The sequence below is a fragment of the Callorhinus ursinus genome, unplaced genomic scaffold, assembly GCF_003265705.2.
Source record: "Callorhinus ursinus isolate GAN/ISIS: 27379988/994484 unplaced genomic scaffold, GSC_fseal_2.0 scaffold20, whole genome shotgun sequence".
NCBI classification, from domain to species: domain Eukaryota; kingdom Metazoa; phylum Chordata; class Mammalia; order Carnivora; family Otariidae; genus Callorhinus; species Callorhinus ursinus.
The window spans coordinates 26,289,678-26,312,922 of NW_027397082.1; the positions used below are offsets into that span (position 1 = coordinate 26,289,678).

The window sequence follows — 23,245 nt, forward strand, 5'->3', positions numbered from 1 at the left end:
CAACAGTACAAGTAACATTACACTTATGAGAGTTTTTTTTTCCTTATCCCTTAATGTGAAATGACCTTTCAATAATTACTGTGACCTGAGGGTTTTTAAGAGATTAGGATGGCCTTGTCGAGGCAAAAAATTGATTTGGCTGAGAGTTCATTATTCCCCCTTTTTATTTGAAGCAAATGCTCTGTTTTGGCCACTGTGATTCTTCTCTTTGGGGCCAGAAGAGCTCCATAATGCTGTTTGCCTCCAGGACCCCACAACAGAGATTAATACCAAATGATGACTGACCTTTTGCAATTATTTATAACACTGTATTTGTCGTAAAAGTCAATCACTTCCATATCTCCAGCATTCTCTGTATCACCCCCCCCCCATACTGTTGACATGTATTTAAACAGTAGTAATGACATAAAATTGACATTTTTCTGAGAATTTCATGATAACCTTTGATCTTATTGGACGTGAAGACCTTTGCAGAACCAAGGTCATATGTGTATTAGCTTTATACAAAAAGCACTGTATCAACAATTATTTTGTTGAAGAGCTTGGTCAAGAAAACTTAAATACATTTTTTTCCATATAAGGCTCTCTCTTTCATTATTCTTTTAATATATCCACTTCCTTTTCCCAAATAATTCATGAAAAACATACCAACTGTGTGCATCTTGCACTCTTAACCCTGGAGGATATTCGTTAAAACATCTGTTTCAGACTTACCATCTTATAGACCAGAGGTTGGCAAACTTTTGTCTGTAAAGGGCCAGAGAGAAAATATTTTAGGCCTGCGGTCTCTGTCACATATTATTCTTTGTTTTTTAGTTTTTATTTTTACAACCCTTTAAAAATGTAAAAATGATCCTTAGCTCAGAGGTGTACAAAAACAGGCAGCCAGTCAGTGTGGGCAGACGTTTGAAACCTTACTATAAGAATGAAGATCTGGAGATAAGCATTATGCCCAAGGTCATAAAACTAGTTAGTGGTAGGGAAAGCATAAGAACTCTAGATTTTTAGGCCAGTCGTTGTTCCCCACTATACCTAGTGTATAAATGTTACCATCTTTCTTCTGGTTGCCATTCTGATAATTATGTTGCATTTTTGAGCCACTGTGAAACGTTTATCTTTTATTTCCTCTAAGCTTCAAGTTTATATACTTCTTTGAATTCATTATTTTGCTGCTTGAATTTGAAGGGCAGTGTGAATGGTTGTTTAAATAAAATGCGTAATCCAATTAGCATGTTTAAATCGGAATGCGAGAGATGCTTTAAAATTTCAGTATATTGTAAGGGAAGCTTCTTTTTCATTTTGTTTTATTTATTTGTTATTGAGATTTTGGCTTTGTTTTTAAGATTTTTTTTCATTTGTATGTTTTATGACTTGATTTAAAAACTGTTGTAACTGCTATGGCCTTGTTATAGATTATAGTATTGTTGTAGATTAATCTGTTTTAGCTTTTTATAATGTTTATCTTTTACAATGTATTTGAAATTAAGCATTCTTTTCTTTGTGCTTAAAATAAAATTATTTTATTTTTTAGGACGCATGGGAATAAATTTCCATCATCCAGGAACAGATAATATTATGGCACTTAACAGTAAGTCTTCATATGAAATATTCTATAAAATTAGCAGTCAAGGTTACAGCATGTAATTTTCACTTTCTTAATTGTGCATTACATTTCAACCTTCCACTTAGTGCGGGATAGACCATTATTCTATCCCTGTGGTTCTCTAAGTGGGGTCCCTGGACCAGCAGCGTTAGCATCATTTGGAAACTTAGTAAAAATGCAAAATCTCAGGCCCCACTACAGACCTGCTGCATCAGAAACTTTAATGATGGGGCTGAGAAATCTGGGTATTAACAAATTCTATAGGTGATTCTAATGCAGGCTAAAAGTTGAGAGCTGCTACTCTATACTAGGGGTTGACAAACTACAGCCCTTTGAGCCAAATCTGGCCCATTGGCTGGTTTTACAGTTTTACTGAAACAAAGCTAAGCTCATTCATTTATTTTTTGTGCCACAAAGCCAGCTATTTTTGTGCCACAGTGGCAGAGCCCAAAAAGCCTGAACTATTTACCGTCTGGCCCTTTACAGAGAAGTTTGCAGACCCCTGCTGCATACCTTTGGGGTGGGGGAAGGAAGGAGGAGAGGAAGAAAGGAGCCAGGTGAAGGGAGAGAGGGAGTAAGGTAGAGAATGTGAATGAATAGATGAATTTATTTATATATAACTCAGACTTTTCTCATTTTGGTAGATAGCCAATAGGTGCTTCTAACTGGACATCAGGGGTCTCCCATTAGTGGAATTTGTGTGGTATAGGTGGTCAGCAGCTTTGCAGGTTAGAAATGGTTTTGTCAGTGCAATTGTTGGATTGAGTTCTGGAGCATTAAAACCTAATTAACCAGAAAGTCGTTGTATAAGTTAATACTGGAAGAAATGTCTGGCTGGCATCAGTTCTTCTTCCTAGTGTCTGTGGACCAAATAGCTTTGCAAAACAGTCTCTAAATAGAAATTGTCAGTTGTCAGAAGAACCATAAAAGCCATTGAATCTCTCAGGACTTAGGTTTTTTTCCTCTGTTAAATGAGTGACAACAAATTGCTCCCTGTCATCCTCCCAGATATACAGACTGACTGTGGATACACATGGGAGACATACTGGGTAAATCTAGGGCTGTGTACAATATTAGTCCTTTCCTTCCTACCTTTGGAGTTCCTTAGGGCAGATTTTACCTAAGTTATCTCTAAAATATGTATTCCACATTTCTTTTGGTTCTGACATGTAGCCTGCCTCGCAGTGGCCACTGCTGAGAACCACTTGCAGAATTTGATGATGCAGGTCCTAATCCACTGCATGTGTATTTTGTTCTAAAAAGCTAGTATTCCCTCTTTTGGAGGGTCTTGGAAACTGTAAAAATTCCAGACTATCCACCTCTATTTTCTAAGTTCTAAAAGAAAGGTCACTTTACCATTAGATTATGGTACCTCTATTTTTTTTCCCTAGAATCAGGCACATTGGGGTGAGGATTAATAAACATGCTTAACTTGCTGAGCCTCAGCAATTTTGTGAAACTTCGTGGAAACACTTCAGTGAGGTGATGGGATCTAGAGTTGAATGTAAATGGAAAAAACAGTATGGTAGAATGTCTGCCTGAAAGGATGAGTGTGTATTTTAGAAAAGACCTGATTTGCTGTGGTATGAGTCCTCTTTCGCAAGAGGGAGAGGATATAATTTACCATTGTTCTGTGTATAAAATGAAGCTAAAAGACACTTTTCTTTCTAAAAGGTTTTGATTTTCTTTGATTTGATTCTCTTTAATTCTCTGCTTTTAAATAAGATTTTGTTTATGTTCTTTCCAGTTTGTGCATGATGCTTAAATCCCCTTTTAGCTTCTAGATTTCCTTATCTGTAAGAGAAGGGGACTGAATTAGGTCATCTTTAATGATTGTTTTCAGAATGAAGATTCTGTGAGTCTGTAATATATTTTTATTTTCTTATTTTTACTTTCTACTTTTATTATTATTTTTTTAAAGATTTTATTTACTTTTTGACAGAGAGAGGGAACACAGGTAGGGGGAGTGGGAGAGGGAGAAGCAGGCTTCCCGCAGAGCAGGGAGCCTGACACAGGGCTCGATCCCAGGACCCTGGGATCATGACCTGAGCTGAAGGCAGACGCTTAAGGACTGAGCCACCCAGGCGCCCCATCTACTCTTACTATTTTTTTAAGTAAGCTCTACGCCCACCCAGTGTGGGGCTTGGACTCACGATCCTGAGATCAAGAGTCACATGCCCTATCGACTAAGCCAGCTAGGCGCCCCATGTAATATTTTCTTAAAGTACCAATATCTATATCAAATGTTGATGAGTTACGCATATTTACTACATTACGGCAAATAGGAGAGTATATCTATCTTCAAATGACTCTGGGTGCTGCCCTGTAGGCTCCTCAAAGTCAACCATAAAAACAACCAGAATTTGACATTTGCTCTCTTTCAAAGTTGACTCCAACTTGAAATGATCAGAATAAACAAAATATCCTCCTTGCTAGATACTTGTGAGACCTACAGATTTTGACAGACTTGCTGTGATAAAGCTTTTCTTCCCTTTTGTGTGGTTGAGCCTAACTCATCCAGTGACTTACACGTGTGACACATGCACAAGCACATCTATGTATTGTCTTTCCTTTTATATCTACCATTTGTCGGCCCAACAGTTATTGTCCTGTGACTTGTCTGTCCTTCCTTCCCCTCAGCGTTCATATAGACATAATTGAAATCACTGAAACTTTATTGGTGCTTATTGAAAGGGACTGGGTTGAATTGTATTTTCAGACAAGAAGGGACTGGCTAAGAAAATTAAAGAGAATTGAATCAAGCTTAAATTAAAAAAAAAATGTCAGTTATAGTTCCTTCTTTGTTACCCTTTTTTACTTTATTTTTTCCCCTTTTTTTGCTTTACAAAATCTATGCTTCCTAATTCTGTACATAATGCTGCCATTCATTGTGTCTTCAAAAAACTTCCATCCTTATTTTATTTCCTTGACCTTACCAAACCAAAATCTCTTCCGAAGACACCATGTTCTAACCTCTCCTGACTTGAGGGGAATGACAGAGGTGCCATGGTGAGAATTCTCACTTCTCAGTACTACTTCCCAGCTTTGAATGGGCCAATTTCCCATGTTTTGGTGTTCTTAGAGCATGTCTTCCAGTTATACTTTCCTCTGAGAATCACTGCCACTGATGTCATCAAGAGGACAGAAAGTAGGAGTGGAGGATAGGACACTAACTTTAGAAAACAGTAACCCTATAGACATGTAGGGTATGGAAGAACTAGCAAGATTTGTGTGAAACCAAAGAATCTGCTGATTTTTCCTATTCAAGACCATGAATCTAGTAAGAATTAACAGGCCCGCCTTTGGGGAGGAAACTAAGAGACACATCTAAATTTTGGCTTTCCCCCAAAATATTAGGTCCTTAAGCATTATGGAGTATGGAAGGGAAGATTGGGGGAAGAAATTCTGATCTATCAGTGAGACCTGCCACTTGTCTGGTATCTCCAAAATAAAATTAGTTCTGAAGCAGTATGTCCCTTCCATTTAAACTGGTAATATATTTTTTCTTAACTTTGTAATAATTCTGTCCTTTCATCTCTTCACATTTACATCAAAAACACTAGAAGTTTGCATAATGTATTTTTATTTTTCCTGCTGGAGCTGGAAGGAGGCTACTGAAAATGCTTCCACCTATATATGTAGTAGTTCTATCAGATTTTTTCTAACACCAGCGGTACCTTTTGGTTTTGGTTTTGTTTTGTTAAACTCTTAGGTATGGAGTTGAGCTTAGCAGTTGTGGGCTTGTATAGGATTGATACCTGATTTTGATGATTTTTCCTCTTTTATGATGATCCTCTGAAAAGGATATTGGTACCGCCATGATTAGTCAGGTGAACCAAATTTATGGTCAAATTAGTGTTCAAAACCAAAATGCCTGGTCTGGTAATTTACTCTAAGAGACAATCACTGCCAAGTGTATCTACTTTATGTTTCTTGACTGGTCAGCTCTTCTTTTTCCGAGTAGAGATTGGGCTTGGAAAACCAGTTTAATATCAGAAAGTTCCTTGATGAGTATGAAATTGGATACAGGGAGAAGTATTGCTGAAGGGGTGGATCATTCAGCTTCAAGAAGACATCCTCCAAGCAGGCTGGAAGGCATGCAGAACCTGAGGATGAAGCAGTAAATTAGCGTAGCCACGAAAAGCAGTTCTGCTTCTGTGCCTTACAAGCCATATGACCTTAGGGCCACATTCTTCACTCTTCTGCCTCTGGTTTCTTCCCTGGAAAATGGAGATAGTGATCACTCAAGTGGCCATATATAAATCTTATAAAGCTTAGCATAGTGCCTGACTAGGAAATAATGCTCTGGTGAGCTCCTGTTGTGATTGCTTGCATCAGCTTTATTGCTGCCTTTTAAAGATTTTTTTTTTCCTTGCGTGTGCCTTCCCAAATATGAGTCTATATTATATTGGTTGTTTTTAAATAGATGTTTTCCTGATGTGATTTAAGGCAGCACACCTACAAGTCACTCATAAGCTACAATGACTGTACCAGGGTACAATGCCACTTCTTTTTTTATGAATCTTTTTTTCGGTATGAAATGCCTCTGCCTCTGTCCCCTGACTTTGGGACATGCGCCTTCTTTGGGGCCTAGAGTTGCTCTATCTCTAGTGACGTTTGGCACCTTAAAGGTGCCATACTGTAACATTTGTAATGTAAAATGGTGTAGTCGTTTTAGGCTACATTTTGGCAGTTTCTTAAAAAGTTTAACATACGCACACACAAAGTTAAACATACACCTACCATATGATGCAGCAGTTCTGCTCCTAGGAATTTACTTAAGAGCAAAAATGAAAATGTATGTCCATATAAAGATTGTATGCACATGTTCAAAGCAGCATTATTCATGATTGCCAAAATTATAAATCATCCAAATGTGTCTCAGTTGGAGAATGGATAAACAAATTGTGGTACATTGATACAATGGAATACTTTCAGCAATAGAAGGAAGTGAACTATTGATACATGTAACAACATGAATGACTCAAAATAATTTGCTGAGTTGAAAAGCTGGACAAAGAGTATGTACTAGGAGATTCCATTAATATGAAATTCTAGAAAATGTAAACTAATATAGAGTGACAAAAATATGACAGCTTCAAGGATATTTTGAAGTAATATTGTCTCCCTTTTTTCAGAGGACCAATGTAAGGGCTTAGATCTTGGAGGAGTCATGTGATCAGGATGGCAACTAGCTGAGCAAGTCTCTGAATCTCCTAAATCTCTCCTTGTTTAAGAACCTGAGAGAGCACAGTTAGGATACTCTACTTCATTGTTTTGTGAGATTTAGATGAGATTAGGTACATGTACAAATAAGGTATCACTGCGACTTTTGGAAAGTAGGGGGCGTAGTCTTATTCAGAGAAGGTACACCAGAAAATGATTTTTTTTAGACAATAGTTTTGTAATGTAACAGTGTTTCAATTTTATTTAAATTAAAAGCCTTCTTGGCATTTGTTTTCTGATCTCTTTCAGTTTGTAACTAGAGTCTATTATAAGTTACAAGAGGGGAAGACTTAAATTTTTAATATCTTAAACCACAAAGACGTTCACCTGCTTGAGAAACTCTGAGGTCTTTGATTGTTAAACAACTTATGCAAAGCTGATGGCACCAGGCAACTTGGAGCTTTAGTTTATGCTGTCTTCCACTTTTTTCCTCTTGAAAATATTTTGGAAGATTTTACTTATATTTCTGTTTGAACTGTGGGCTGCTAGAGCATTTGTTGAATCAAAAGAGGAAATGTGAAAGGGTTTTTCTCTGAACTTGCAAGTTGGGCAGAGACTCCGGTGTGGTTGCAGGGCTTCCTCTTCCTCCTCCCTTTCTTTCTGTGCTGGTAGTGAGCTCCTTGGGGAAAGGCTCAGCTGAGAGGAAGTGGCCGAGAGGGAGCTGAACACATGATGCTTTTATGCCAAAATGGGAAGAGAGCCAGGTTTGCTAGAATCCCAAATGGAATTTTCCAAAATTTGAAGAGTACATTGTATTTCTGCTCACCATGAGTGGATATAAGTAAATAATTTTTTAGCAGAGTAATGAGATAGTGAAGGAGTTATTTTGAGATTCTCAGATTAAAGACGTCATCTCTGAGTATTTTGAACTTTTAGAGACAAGATCTAGTGCTGTTGTTTCCATATGAACAGATTTAGGAGTAAAATTAGTATACAGCTGTGGTATGAATATATTGTAAAAGATGGCTAATTTAAAAATGAAAAACAGTAACTATAGGGATATGTAATGTTCTATAACTTTTAAGTACTCAAGTTTCAAACTATATTAAGTGGATGCTGTATGTGAATGTGGTAGGGGACCCAAAGGCATTGCTGTTTCTATTTTGACCTTCTCATTTACAAATGTGGAAGCTGAGGTTCCAGAGACTATGTGAATTGGATTGGGTGACAAGGGAGGCAGGAGCAGAGCCTTTTGCCTCCAGGTTGAGGGTGATAACCTTTGCTTTAAATACTTAATTGTTAAGAATGGTTGTATTATTTTTATACTAGTTTAGCACAAACACACAAATTCATTGTCTTAGGGAAAATTGTTTTTCTAATGTTACTTGTCACCTTGTTTATGCTCTGAATGCTTAATAAACTTTTCCTGAAAACAGAGCAATAAACCTAGTCTACATGGTCTGACATTGAACACTGAAAATAAGTGTAGTCTGAAATATTCTTGACTTATTAATTGGATTTTGGAAGAAGTTCCTTGTGTGTGTGACTATGTCTAAAGTGCTAGGAATTGGGTGCTTCTGACCCAGTAATAAAGATACAGGAAACTGAAAAGTTACCTACTTTACCCTGCAGACCTCTCTGTTTGCTTTCTTCGCTTGTGTAGGCTGTAGAACCTGGACTTCCCATTTATGGCACTCACCACACTTGTAATTAATTATTTAATGTTGGTCTTTAATATGTATGCTTCAAGAGAGCTGAGACTAGCTTTTATTCACAGCTCTTCACTGGCTTCAAGTGCAGTGCCGAACCTACTCAGTAGGTACTCAATATTGGAGACCAGAAGACAGGGGAAGATAGCTCAGAGAAACTGTGAAAAGCACAGTGTAGCAGCCTTAGAGAATATCCGGTCTACCTTAGTTCCATTAATAAAGATTTGTTTTAACTCCTCTTTTGGAAGATGGTAATGATATATACGGACCTAGCAATTAACAGTTTACAAAGTGCTTTCTTAGACCTCTGTGCTTTCGTAATGCATATAATGGGGTGCCAGACATGGTCAAAATCCACTTTCCTGAACGCCAGTTTTACCCCAGGATTCTTCTCTTATCCAAACAAAACATGGGTTATGTGTTAGAGTGATATATGAAATTGATATGCAGTTTTTAAGATAAAGCTGACAACTTTAAAGGGTATCCTCAGATTTTAAGAAGTTTTCAGAATGCTCTGTGATTTGTTTCCCTCTGCTTTGGGGGCACTTTGATAGAAAAGTTGAGAATCATGGTCATTCATTTCGTCTTTATTGCAGCCTTGTTTAAAACATGGTAGTATGTTTATTTTCTGAAAAAGGTAAAGGAACTTGCTGATGTCCTACAGCCAAGGAGTAGTCATCTATGGCTTAGACATAAAGATTATTCTGCCAACCAGCCCCTTAATCTAGTGTGACTTCTACTCTCTTGGATTTTCCAGAAAAGATCACTTAGGTTTCATTTAGCTTCTTTAGTAACATTAGCTAAATAATACTTTATTAATTGTGGAGAATGAGTGCATTTCCAAAAGTGATCAGTTTTACTTTCAGAACATAGTCTTCCTTGTCAACGGCAGGAATTTTTTTTTTTTTAAAGATTTTATTTTTATTTACTTGAGAGAGAGAGAGAATGGGAGAAAGCACGAGAGGGAAGAGGGTCAGAGGGAGAAGCAGACTCCCCGCTGAGCAGGGAGCCCGATGCGGGACTCGATCCCGGGACTCCAGGATCATGACCTGAGCCGAAGGCAGTCGCCTAACCAACTGAGCCACCCAGGCGCCCCAACGGCAGGAATTTTAACCACCCTTCCACTCAGGCCTTTAGTATGTGCAGACAAGGAGTCTGAGACTTGAACAAAAACTTGGTATACAGTGATCCCTAGGTAAAGTTAAGTAGGTGAAACTTTGCCTTCTCTGTTATCCTCTGCATACTTACCTTTGTTATCTAACTAAAGGGGGTTTCCCCCCAATATAAGTGGAAATAATGAAGTTTGGGGGGCCAGATATGAATGTAAATCCCAGATCCATCACTTATTTGCTTTGTGAACTTAGACAAGTTATCTATGTTTTTTTAATTTTAAATTATTAACCCCTTCTTTACAAACAGTAAGGTCAAGTGTGTAATGCTTCTGTTACCAGACATGGCAAGAAATACACACCTAACAAATGCTAGGCTCTGCTGCTTCCCTCTTTTCCCCCTAGTCCCTGTTTTTTCCTTTTTGAGTTAGCAGTAATTCTGTTTCTTTTCTAATTAGTTTCATAGGTAGAATTTAGTGATTCATCAGTTGCATATAACACCCAGTGCTCATTACATCACATGCTGTCCTTAATGGCCATTGCCCAGTTACCCCATCCCCCCCCCACCTCCCTTCCAGCAAACCTCAGTTTGTTTCCTAGAGTTAAGAGTCTCTTATGGTTTTCCTCCCTCTCAATTTTCATTTTATTTTATTTTTCCTTCCCTTCCCCATGTTCATCTGTTTTACTACTGGGTATTTATCCAAAGGATATAAACATAGTGATTTGAAGGGGCACACGCACCCCAGTGTTTATAGCAGCAATGCCCATAATAACCAAAATATGGAGAGAGCCCAGATATCCATTGACAGATGAATGGATAAAGATGTGGGATACACACACACAAACACACACACGCATATGCACAATGGAATATTACTCAGCCATCAAAAAGAATGGAATCTTGCCATTTGCAACAACATGGATAGAACTAGAGGGTATTATGCTAAGCGAAACGAGTCAGTCAGAGAAAGACAAATACCATATCATTTCACTTATATGTGGAATTTAAAGAGTTAGCAGTAATTCTTAATCCCAGCTATATAGTCAAAATGGGAATAAAAATAGAAAATACCTGTGAACACTGTGCCAGAGACTGTAATTTAATTGATTTGGGATGAAACTTGGCTGTGAACAGTGGGCAAGGGGTGGATGGAAAAGAACAATTAGAAATTACCTCTTGGGAGATCCAGTGCCACTCCTCCTTGCTAACGTCTGTCTTTATCCGAGCACGAAGGAATCAAGTAGCATAAGGACTATGCTATGCTTTCCCTTCTATTCTTTCTTCCCTCTTGAAGCATGCTCTGCCTTTATTCTCTGAAGTTTTCCCAAGTCCAGGTCAGAAAAGGAAGCTGTTTTGGGGAGGTCAGGGCAGGGGTGAAGTGAATGAGCAGAGCATTCCTTGTTGCTGGAGCTCTTCCCAAATTCTCAAGTTATTTCTTTTCCATAATTTTCTTCCATGAAAGAACCCTCCTTCCCACATGAGAAGAGCCTTGTTCATGGGGAGGACACAAGGAACGGGGGCCAGGGGGCTGGGCTTTTGGTTCTGCTTAGACTCCTGAGCACACTGGCACCCATTTTATTCACACTTTCTTCTCTCCGTATAATTCCCTACATTATTTTGGAGTTCAAAAATGTAGCATTAGCAAGTATTATTTGTCCTGAACAGTCTAGAAGTTGAGTTTTTATATATAAAGTATGAAGAGACCTCATCAGATTTTGACATAGTAGTTCAGAGAAGATGGTTTGTTGAGAACATATGCCAAATATTTGGGTGCATACCTCTGTAGTAGGCCTGACCTGATTTGGACAGATTGATCTGAGTAAAATACAAAATACTCTGGCATGTGATTAGAATTCTCAGGACTTTTTTTGATTTCCTCCCTTTTTTGGTGGGGGGGAGCAGTTATTCTATCATTTAATAAAGTTCTGCTGAAAGTAAGGCGGTAGTTACTCTCAGTGGAATGCTATTAGGCTACAGATGTGAAGGTGCATAGACATCACCTGTTGTGAGTAGATGTGGATGCCCACTCTCTCCAAGTAGAGAGAGCAGTATAATGCAGAGATTCTTCAGAGGTTTATTTCCAGAGAGATCTTGTTAGACATACAGATTTTGATTTATTTTTTTTCTGCTTTCATGAGGAATTTAGGAAATGGGCTTAGAAATTCTAAAGTGATTACCTTGATAACGTATCATATATTGAGATTCTATAAGTAACCTATATGGTAAATATCCTTTGGAAACTAAATGCTGAGTATGCATGGATACTGCAAGATTTGCAAGATGGTATAGAGAAGCCTTGAACTTATATTTATAATGAGATGGGAGAAAAATTATAGTGGGTGGAAATGGACAAGGGGGTTAGGGGTTTCTTAGGGGCAGTGAAGAATAGATGTCAAGACATGGATATCTAGATTCTTATGCTGAACAGATAAGTGCTTATATTATATTGTTACTGTGGGAAGAGTGGGTTGAATTGGTGTGACTGGAATATATGGGTCTGATTTGTAGAATAATAGGAATGAGGATCTGAAAGGTGGTTAGGGGACTTGGATGGTGAAGGGTCTTGGATGCTCTCATGAGAAGCTTGGGAAAGACAAGTGTTGTCTTACTGGAAATTAGGTTTATCCAAAGGAGAATATTTAGGATGATATGGGTTATGGAAAACCATTTCTTATGAAGAGTAGCTAAATATATTTTCTCTCTAGAAAAGAGAAAACCAAAAGGAGATAAAGCAATGACCCTCAAATAAAAGTGGGATTAGGCTAGGGTCTGTGGTTAAGGATAGTAGAGAGGCACATGTTAGAAAGAACTTTCTACCTGGTAAGAATGGTCCTACCATAGAGTATAAATCCTTAGTTTTCTAATCATGTTCTGTGGAACCCCAGCATCCAAGGAGGTACTTCAAAGGCCACTGTGGGGAAGGATACATGACAGTTTGGGCTCTGGGTCCTTGTAATGCTTTGGGTAACAAATATCTCACATCTGTTGGGGTTTAGCTTTTGGAGGAGAGTTCTGCTTTAAAAAAAAAAAAAAAACGGAAGAGACTGAAGTGAGTCTCCTTAGTCTTTTATCTTAACTCTTGATTTTAAGGTATTCTAGTTGAACCAGGTAGAACGCCTTTGTGTTGGTTAAAGAAGGAATTTCTGTTTTGTTTGTGAGATTGATTAAAATCTATAGGTTTCCTATAAGATTTTGTAAGCAGTGATGCAGAACATTGCAAAAGTTCAGTTGTTTAGGATGCAGGATATAGTTTCATATGTTATTAATGACAATTAGATTTTTCTGACCACAAAAATGCCTATTAAAAATACTGGTTTTAATTCATAAAATAGTGTAATGATTAATAGAAAACAATAGTGGTGTGGTAGTAATAATGAAATAAAACAAAAAAAAATTGGAGAAGTTCCTAAAGGATGATGAAGTTGTAGAAATTCTAAAGGAAATTTCTAAGTATTTTCAGGGACTTTATAGGTTTGAAATACTGGCTCTTTGGTCTTGCTAAGTTATGAGTAAGGGCTTTTCAAATGTCCATGGACTGGTGTAGTACTTTACTAGGGCTGCCATAACAAAATAGCATAGGCTGGATGGTTTAAACCACAGAAATTTATTTTCTCACAGTCTGGAGGCTGGAAGTCCCAAGATAAAGGTGCTGGCAGGTTTGGCTTCTCCTGAGGCCTCTCTCCTTGGCTGGCAGATGGCTGCCTTCTTGCTGTGACCTTCCTTGGCCTTTTCTGTGTTCCTGAGCATTCCTGGTATCTCCTCTTCTTATAAGGACACTAGTTCTATTGGATTAAGGCTCTACCCTTATGGCTTCATTTAACCTTAATTACCTCTTTAAAGACCCTGTCTGTCTTCAACTAAATCACACTGGGGATGCTTCAGCCTATGTATTTTGGGGGTACCCATTTCAACCCGTAACAACTGGTGAATAGATAAATTGTGGTATTTCCATACCATGGAATATTACTCAGTAATAAGGAGAAACAAAACATGAACATGTGTAACAATGTGGATAAATCTCAAGAACATTAAAGGAAGTCAAACATATTGATTGTATTAATATGAAGTTGTGGAAGGGGCAAGGGGCAAACAAAACTAGAGTACAGAAAGCAGACTAAGGGGTACCTGGGTGGCAGGGTTGGTTAAACCACTGACTCTTGGTTCCGGCTCAGGATGTGATCTCGGGGTTGTGAGATGGAGCCCCATGTTGGCTCTTTACTCAGTGTATAGTCTGCTTGAGATTCTCTCTCCCTCTCCTGCTCGTGCTCTCTCTCTCTCCCTCTAAAATAAAATAAATAAATCTTTTTTTTAAAAAAGCAGATTAATGTTTGCTAGGGACCACAGGTTGGGAGATGGGATCAACAGCAAAGGGGCACAAGGAAGTTTTTTAGGAAGATGAACTGCTCTGTATGATGGAACACAGTGGTGACACGACTATATATGATTACCAAAATTAGTCAAACTGTACATTTACAGGGGATGAGTTTTACTGAATGTAAATAATACCTCAACCTAAAAAAAAAAAATAAATGCCTTAGAACCACTGTGGACCTGGATTCAGTCCCAGCTCTGTGTAGCTGAACAGCCTGGAGCCAGTCATCCTTTCTGGGCCTGTTTACCCATCTGAAAATATATATTATGATAGTTGCTTGTGTTACTTTTTAGGCTTGCAAATTGAATAGAAAGATTTTTCTGAGGGTAGGAAGAAGAGATTTTAAGACATCCAAATGCTTTTTTTTTCACAAATACTTTTTGTGAATATAACAGTTGAAAATGTATCCCATCCTTTCAAGCATCATTTTTACCCGCTAAGTTCATATTGTTTGTGGAAAAATTGATCACTTTTCAATTATAATTTGCCAGATTTGGGAATCACTGGGCTAAAAGTGTCTTCCCTGCCATTATAAAGACAAAGATAGAGGAGCAAACTCCATCACTCCTGCTCTTTGGGAATTAATCTAATTAGGGAAAGGGAGTATTTTTGTACTAATTTTAAGCTCTTTTTTTTTTTTTAAAGATTTTATTTATTTATTCATGAGAGACAGAGACAGAGAGAGAGAAGCAGAGGGAGAAGCAGGCTCCCAAGGAGCAGGGAGCCCGATGCGGGACTTGATCCCAGGACCCTGGGATCATGACCTGAGCCGAAGGCAGATGCTTAACCATCTTAGCCACCCAGGCACCCTAATTTTAAGCTCTTAACCCATCTTAGGTGGAATTTTTTTTTAAGACCTTCCTTCCTTCTTTCCTTCCTTCCTTCCTTCCTTCCTTTCTTCCCTCCTTCCTTCCTTCCCTCCTACCTTCCAGAGAGCGGTAGAGGGAGAAAGAATCTCAAGCACTCCTTCCTTCCTTCCCTCCTACCTTCCAGAGAGAGGTAGAGGGAGAAAGAATCTCAAGCAGACTCTGCGCTGAGTGCAGAGCCCAACTCAGGGCTCGATCTTGATGACCCTGAGATCATGACCTGAGCTGAAACCAAGAGTCAGATGCTTAACTGACTGAGCCACTCAGGCACCCCTTAGGTGGAATTTTTTGCATGACTGATACTTAGATGGAAGCTTAGATGTTTGAATAGAATTTAATTTTGTATACTGAAATGGTATTCAGAACATAAGTTTATAAGGATTTTTTTTTTTAAGAGAGGTGGGGGGAAGGGCAGAGGGAGAAAGAATCTTAAGTAGGCTCCACGCCCCATGTGGAGCCTGATGCGGGGCTCGATCCTACAACCCTGACCTGAGCGGAAATCAAGAGTCAGACACTTAACTGTGCCACCCAGCTGCCCCAAGTTTATAAGGTGTTTTTAAGAAACTCATTTTATTACAAGGGAAGTAATTAACAATTTGTTCCTACAGTTGACTTTTAACAGTCTTGACCAATATTTCCAAGCCAGTTAGTAAAATGTTGTACTAAGGTCTTTATATCTTGTTCATTTGTTTTACATCAGTACAGCATCCCAGGGACTGCTTAAGTTCCTGAAATGATGCATGCTACTTTGATACACAATAGAATAGAGATCTTTCTCCCTCTGTCCCTCTTCCCTTTCCCTCTCTCCCCTCTCTGTCTCTCTCTGTCATTTTTGAGCCTCTGTGGTGGAATCTGTTTATGTTGTTACTTTGCTTAGAGCAACTTCAGCAAATTTGGGTGAATCCATGTAGCTGAAGAATTAGTTTAGATTTTAAAATCAGATCATAACATGCTCTTGGGGAATCACATGTATGAGTGTAGCCATTTAATACCCAGTGCAGGCCAAGTCATAAAGAGTAAGAGATGATCCATTTTATTTTGTTGCCTCATATGCCTAATAAACCGTAACATTTAAGTGAAAGTACCATTCATAATGTACTAGTCATTGATCATGTAGACTTATTTTTAGAATAACTCTGGCATATCCCATTGTAAAGTACATGTACCTTTTCATATTTATCGTGATGGATGAAAAATCTTTAATGCTTTCAATTTTAAATTATTCAGATTTATGATTTAAAGACTATAAAATGTTAGCATTATGGATTTTCTACATTAATTTTATAACCTTTTATCTTAGTGAAACAATCTAAAATGTTTGTGGTATTTTGTTTTTTTATTGAACTGTAACATACATACCAAACAATGCACAAATTATAAGTATATAACTTGATGTATTATTACAAGTTGAACACACCCATGTAACCAGTACCACCTAGATCAAGTCCAAAACATTAGCAACACCCCAGAACCCCCGCTCAGAGTTATTCTGGTTAATACCCGTAGCTAAGGGTAACCATTACCATGACTTCTAAAAATTAAATGTAATTTTTTGTGAGTTCTAAAAGTAATACATATGAAATGGTAAAAAGAATTTTATCTGTAATGATGTTGGTTGACAAAGAAGAATTAAAGTTCTTGGAGGAACTACTTAGGACTGAAAGTATACCATATCTTCTTATATCTGGTATAAATCTATACTAGCATAAGATACATTATGCAGATGGAATTAGTCATATTTGCTTCCCGTTTTTTTATGTGGGATCATTTTGTACCGACTCATATAAGTTTATGGGTCCAATATTCTTGTTTAAAAGTCCTATTTGTTCTCAAGGGAAAGCACTACTTTTGTGCTCCCAAATTTCTCTCCATGGTGTTCATTTCATTACCTTTCCCTTAGGGAAGAGTTTGACTCTAATTAGTCTATTTGCAAGTGGCCTTCATATGAGCAAATTTTTAATCACCAACAGAGGTGGCATACATCCTAAAGGCCATCAAGGCATGTATTAATCCTTCCCTTGATTACACACTCAGCTAACAACCTATATTTGTTGAATACCAGGTTGGTACAGAGCATTCTACTAGGTGCATGAGAGGATATTAAAAGGAATACAAGATATTGACCTTGCCCTCTAGGAATTTAACAGTATAGTGAGGTGGTTACAAGTGTGAACTCTGGAGCCAGAGTGCTTAGATTCATATTCCAAGTCCACCACTTCCTTGCTGTAAGATTTTAGGCAAGTTACTTAATTCTGTGTCCCATTTTCTTCATCATTAAGAAGAAGCTAATAAGAATTCTTATGTCATAAAGTTATCGGGTGTATTAAATGGCATTTATCCATGTAAAGCATTTGAACTGTTCTGGTACATAGCAAGTACTCATTAAGTGGTAGCTGCTATAATAATAATCACCATAGGGATCATAGATAAAATACTGAAATTAGAACCAGGGTAGCACATAATTAAATTCCACAATGAATGATGAAAGCCACCTGAAGCATCTCACATCATCACTTTAAATTGGCTGCCTATTCCATATGTTATTTTGCCCCCATGTCAGTCACCAGGCCAATGTGAGCCAATTTACTGTATTTGATTAGAAATGGAAAAAGAAAAAAAAAATCCATAAAAATCATGAACTATTTAAGGAAGCTTTGACTAAAACTCCCAAGAATGTCTTTTGCAAGCCTTACCCACCTCCCCAACTCAGGATGCTCCTCCTCACCCCCCAGACTAGATCTATTCACTTCATGGTCTCTATTACCTGAAAACTTGCCAGTTGAAGACTCGAGTGAACAGCATTCTCATTTATCTTTTAGGGGTGTTAAGGTCTGATGAGTCATTTGTACCTTAGTATTTTAATCAGATTCTTTTTCATTGAGCATCTGGCCAGAAATCAGATATAATGAAAGAATGGGAATTTATTGTTTGGGAGAGAAATGAGTAATTTTGAAATACAGAATGTTTTATTTCCTCTCTAAAGGTTTGAGGTGGGGATGTTGGGCAGCATGACATCACTGGGCATGGGGATGGGGAAAGGACAAAGAAATAATGGTATTATATCAAAACATACTTAATCTCTCTCTTTTTTAAAGGATTTTATTTATTTATTAGAGAGAGAGAAAGCTCAAGCAGGATAGGGGCAGTGGGAGAGAATCTAAGCAGACTCAGTCCTGAGTGCAGAGCCCAACATAGGGCTTGATCCCACGACCCCAAGATCATGACCTGAGCTTGAAATCAAGAGTTGGATGCTCAGCTGACTGAGCCACCCAGGGGCCTCCATACTCAATCTCTTTTTAAGTGTTGTCTATTAGTATCAACTCACCCATATTATTATGAATGAAGTAAGCTTTTTGGGGGCCAAACTAGGAAACTAACTACCATTTATTATACATTCTGTGGGGAGATTAATTCCAGGTTCTACATAATGAAAAGTATAGAGGTTCCTTAATTTTTTTTTTTTTTTTGCTTTTTGTTTTTTAAGATTTTTTATTTATTTGAGAGAGAGAACGAGAGAGCACAAGCAGGGGGAGCGGAATAGGGAGAAGCAGATTCCCCGTCGAGCAGGGAGCCCAACATGGGGCTCAATCCCAGGACCCTGAGATCATGACCTGAGCTGAAGGTAGATGCTTAACCGACTGAGCCACCCAGGCACCCCTTAATTTTTTTTTTTTGTAATACGTTCCTTTTGTGAGTGATGTAAACAGTACTGCTATGTAAATTCAGAAGGGATTCTGTTTTTTTTTTTAATTGAGAGTTATAGTGATGGAAGGAGTTAGGGAGAAAGTAGGGCTTGAGCTGGAAAATCCTTTTTACTACTTATGTAATGGGAAAGTGAAGAGGTCAGATGTATGTAGGTGAGGGTATGATGTCTGAAGAAAAGAGGGAACTAGCAGAAGATGAGATTGGCCAACTGGTATTTCAACTTTCTAGCTGAAAAGTCTGAATTCTTTTTCTAGGAAAGAAATAGTTTTCTTTAGTACTACCTTATACTGCATATGTCACCACAAATTATCTTTGTTTTTTGTTTTGTTTTGATTTGTGTTAAGCTAATATTATAACGTGTCATGCTTCAAAAAATGAATTAAATAAAGTTCTCATTTATTTGATAGACCTTGAGTTTTCAAATTTGAAAAACTTTCTACTTCGAAAGTTATTTTAGATGACAGGTTCTCCTAGCAATTTATGTATGATACCATAGTCTGGCTCTATTAAATGTTGTAATAATGTGTTCTGTGGACCTTGAGTTTTGAAAGGGAAGAAAATCTTCAAAGCACTCTATTTTTCAACCTGACCTGGATGTACCTAGTAGCTTAATCCCTTTCTACTTTATCAGTTCACTTCTTAGGTGAAAAGATGTTGTTTTCTCCCTATCTGTGATACCGTCTGGGAAGTAAATGGGGAGATCTTGAGAAGCTTCACAAAATTTTCACACAGACATATTCTGTAAAACCAGAGTTAATTGTGTGTAAAATTTCTATGTGGTTTTCGGGGGACTCTGCTTATGGGGTGCGTGTGTGTGTAGGTGTGTGTGTGTGCATGCATGTGTGAAGAAATTCAGAATGACCACCACATGCTACAGTTTTGAATTAGAATGAATGGCATTTCTTTAAAGTGATGTCTGATGGTAATATATAGTGCAAATGAAGATTTATAAATCAGGAAAAATTTAAAAGAACTCTATTTATTTATATCTGATATAGATAATGGACCACAATATAAATCCTTATAAAACTGTGTCACTTAAGCACCCATTGTATCTTTTCCTGTGGCTGCCATATCCAGGTGAATTTCTCTTTTAAGATTGTGTTTTAACTTGTGCTTCATAAAGGTTTTTTTTTTTTAATATAATATCTCTGCCGTCAAATTGAACAGTATCTCCAGATTAATTAATACTGAAAATACTTAGAAAAGGTTTATGTGAATATTTTTTTATTTCTAAATTCACCATTTTGATACAGATACCCATGGTTTTCTTCTGTGTTTACATGCAGCCAGGAGCTATGGGCGGAGACGAGGTAAATTTTTTTTAATGAGATCTTTTGCTTGCCAAATTGTGAGTAAATATGAGTGTGTGCGTGTTTATACCCGTGTGTGTGTAAAACAATAATTATTGTATGGTATGATGTTCTAGCTTATTTTAGCAAAATAATTCACATCACTTTCATTATAGTTATTTTTTGTTGTTAGCTGGTAGTTTGTTTTTTTAATCCTAATATAGACGTAGCAAAGACTATTTCTACCTGGAAATTTTTGTTACATGGTTTATAATGAATGATCTTGAGAGAATAAAGGCCAAACATACATATATTTTTGTCCTTTATCTGCAGTGTTTTTTTCGTACTGCTTGGTAGGCCAAAGTTAGGTTTTAGAGGGCAATTCTTGATCTTAGTAGGTTGACCTTGAAGCTAAAGAAGCCTAAGTTTCAGGGACCCTCACTTTCAAGGGGACCCCCTCCAAGTTCTTTACCTTATCTTTGTGTTCTTTTTTTCTTTTCTTTTCTTTTTTTTTTTAAGATTTTATTTATTTGCCAGAGAGAGACACAGCGAGAGAGGAAACACAAGCAGGGGGAGTGGGAGAGGGAGAAGCAGGCTTCCAGTGGAGCAGGGAGCCCGACGCAGGGCTCGATCCCAGGACCCCGGGACCACGACCTGAGCGAAAGGCAGTCGCTTAATGACTGAGCCACCCAGGCGCCCCTGTGTTCCTTTTCTTGAAGTGGATCCCCAATTTGTATAGGCTCTAAGCCCCATAAAACTTGCATTCTCTCCTGATCACACCCAAACAAAATAATGTTGCTTTTATTTGTGTAATGCTGTTAATCTTTCTAAAGCATTTCCATATCTGTAATTCATTCAAATAACTTTATGAAGTAGGTAGGCTAAGCCTAATGTAGTGTTTCAAAGGAGTATGAGACTTAGGGTCAAAGACCTAGGTTGTAATCACTGCTTTATTACTTCTGTCTGGTATCATTGTCTGTAAATTATGAGGTAATAAAACCAATCTTGTCCAACTTTAAGAGTGTTAGTGAAGTTATAGTGTGAAAAATGGGAGAGGAAAACCTATTCATGTACACTAAAAGCATTCCAAAAATATAAGTTGCTTTGAAAGTACTCGCTTTCATTCCTTTTTTTTTTTTAAGATTTTATTTTTATTTATATTTATTTGGGAGAGAGGGGGGGAAGGAGCGGAGGGGGAGGGAGAGAGCGAAAGGCAGACTCTGTGCTGAGCGCAGAGACTGACATGGGGCTCAATCTGACAATCCTGAGATCATGACCTGAGCCACAACCAAGAGTTGGATGCTTAACCAACTGAGCCACCCAGGCGCCCCAGATTCATAGTATTTTATTATTTATTCCACAGTAAATATTTGTTGAATGTATGAAAATTGGCAGAACCTAATATGTATTCAAGTTACTACTCAAAACTTCTTTCATGGTGGAATCATATAGTCAGTTTTGTTTTCAAATCATGGTGAAGAAAAACATTTGTGTAGTTGATTATTTTTTAGCTATGGAAATAAATACCATTTAATATTTTTAACCTTATTGTTTTTAAATTGAAAGTATAAACAATTATATTACTAGAAATCATTTTGTACTATACATATAATTTTTCATGTTGCTAGAAAATTGATCACTCTCAGGAAGGAAAAAAGGAATGGACAATTTTACAGAGAAAATAGACACCGTCTGGAAGGCAGATAGCAGAGAGTAGCCTCTCCAGTTCTTACACACTGATCAGTTACCACATCTTGTCAGAATTTTTCCTCTAGTGTCTCAGGCCTCACCCTTCCCTTTTCATTTCTGTTGTTTTTCACTTCTCTTGTTTCTTTCTTTCTGAAACACCACTTAGTTCATGTCATCCTCCTCCATTAAGGATCCCCATCATCTGGCTTCTCCATTTCACCAGCCTCATCATCTCCATTCTCCCCACCTCACAGTCCCCTACCTGGTCTGTACTTCACCACAGTCTGGCTGTTGCACATACCGTCCTCCCTTCCTTTCATTTACTTATCAAAGGCCTATCCTCAGTTCGTGCATTTAAGCCAAATTTCAGCTTTATCTCGCCAATGAAGCCTTGCCCAGTGGCCTTGCCAGCAATGTTTACCTCTGCTTCTACTGCCTTACACTCCTCTTGTTTTTTCTGTATGCTCTGATTCTTCAGCACAGTTGTATCTTGTGCCTAATGCTGTGACCTACATATAATTAGCACTTATTAAATGTTTATTGATGAGGATTGTTTTTGAAGTAACATCCTACATCTACGCAGACCAGAGTTTGGCATCGTATTTTTAAAAAATTATTTTATTTTTACAAATCATGTATATTAAGTACCAGACATCAAGAATATTAAGATCACCTATAATTTCTAAGTGCCTGAAAAAATTACTCTTCCTGTTTCCATGTTACTTTTCCCCTATTTATTTGTAAACTTTGACTTAATTGTTTTCACAAGCATGGTCATCTTTGCATCAAGTGTTAAGCTAAACACGGCCTAGAATGACTTGGTCCCTGCTCTCTGTAAGTCTGCAGTTCAATAATTGTAGATGAAGAAGATAATGATGAGAGAGAGAGAGTGTGTGTGCGTGAGAGAGAGAGTGAGAACATTAAGTGACTGAAAGTTGACTTTTTGTAATGAGAAAAGAACAGAAAATTTTTGCTCCATGCTTTTACTTAAGTCTTCTATTCCCAAAGCTGAAAAAGAATTCATCTTCCTTAAATGTGGTGACATAGCATGTGAGATGGAGTAGAGGTACCTCATATCTACTCTCATTTCCTAAAGCATACTCAATGTGGGCCACTGCTACATAGTATAAATTTGATGAACTGGCAGATTTCCTCATGCTCACTTATTTTTGTAATCAGGGATTATATTATTGTTTGACTTCTTTCCTCCAAACAAAGCTTAGACTTTCCCAAAAAAGCATAAAAAGTGATCTTGGCTGGAATTTAAATAAAAAATTAAAAAACTGAACTTGCTTATGTATGTTACTTTATTATTAAGAATTACCTGTAACTCATATTCTATACATTACATATACATGTTGGTAAATATTTTAGGAATAGAAAGCGAAGGGACTTACCCGTGACAGTTTTGAGATCTGTCGGTAAGGATTAGGCCAGTGGAATCTTTCACCTCTCCTGATAAACCTGGAAAAGCTTCCTGGAACAGGTAGAATTTCAGGAACTATTTGGATAATAGAAGAGGAGTGGGAAGGAGGCCCCTCCAGGTATATGATTCAACTTAAAAGAAACCTTCAAGGTGAGATTGGCATGACCAGATGCTTGGAGCATATGTCCCTGAGTATATGCATTGTGGGCCAGCTGGAGAGGAGAAATTTGCAATGAAATGGTCTGTGCTGGCCTGATGAATGGTTTTTGAAACAAAAGGAAGACTCCTAGACAGAGGTATATCAGGC

The 23,245-nt window shown here is 37.7% G+C and overlaps 1 protein-coding gene across 14 annotated transcripts in view; it reads left to right on the top strand.

The window, feature by feature from the left end:
- The window catches only part of CPEB3 (cytoplasmic polyadenylation element binding protein 3), a 187,099-nt gene that overhangs the window by 80,570 nt on the left and 83,284 nt on the right, over nucleotides 1-23,245 (top strand). For 10 of the 14 annotated variants that reach the window (XM_073904444.1, XM_073904451.1, XM_073904445.1 and 7 more), the window contains 2 exons: nucleotides 1,532-1,588; nucleotides 19,788-19,844. In XM_073904444.1, coding sequence (XP_073760545.1) covers nucleotides 1,532-1,588; nucleotides 19,788-19,844 — 114 coding nt within the window. The remainder of the gene's footprint in view (nucleotides 1-1,531; nucleotides 1,589-19,787; nucleotides 19,845-23,245) is intronic. The other 4 variants (XM_073904447.1, XM_073904449.1, XM_025880809.2 and 1 more) reach the window with 2 other exon arrangements.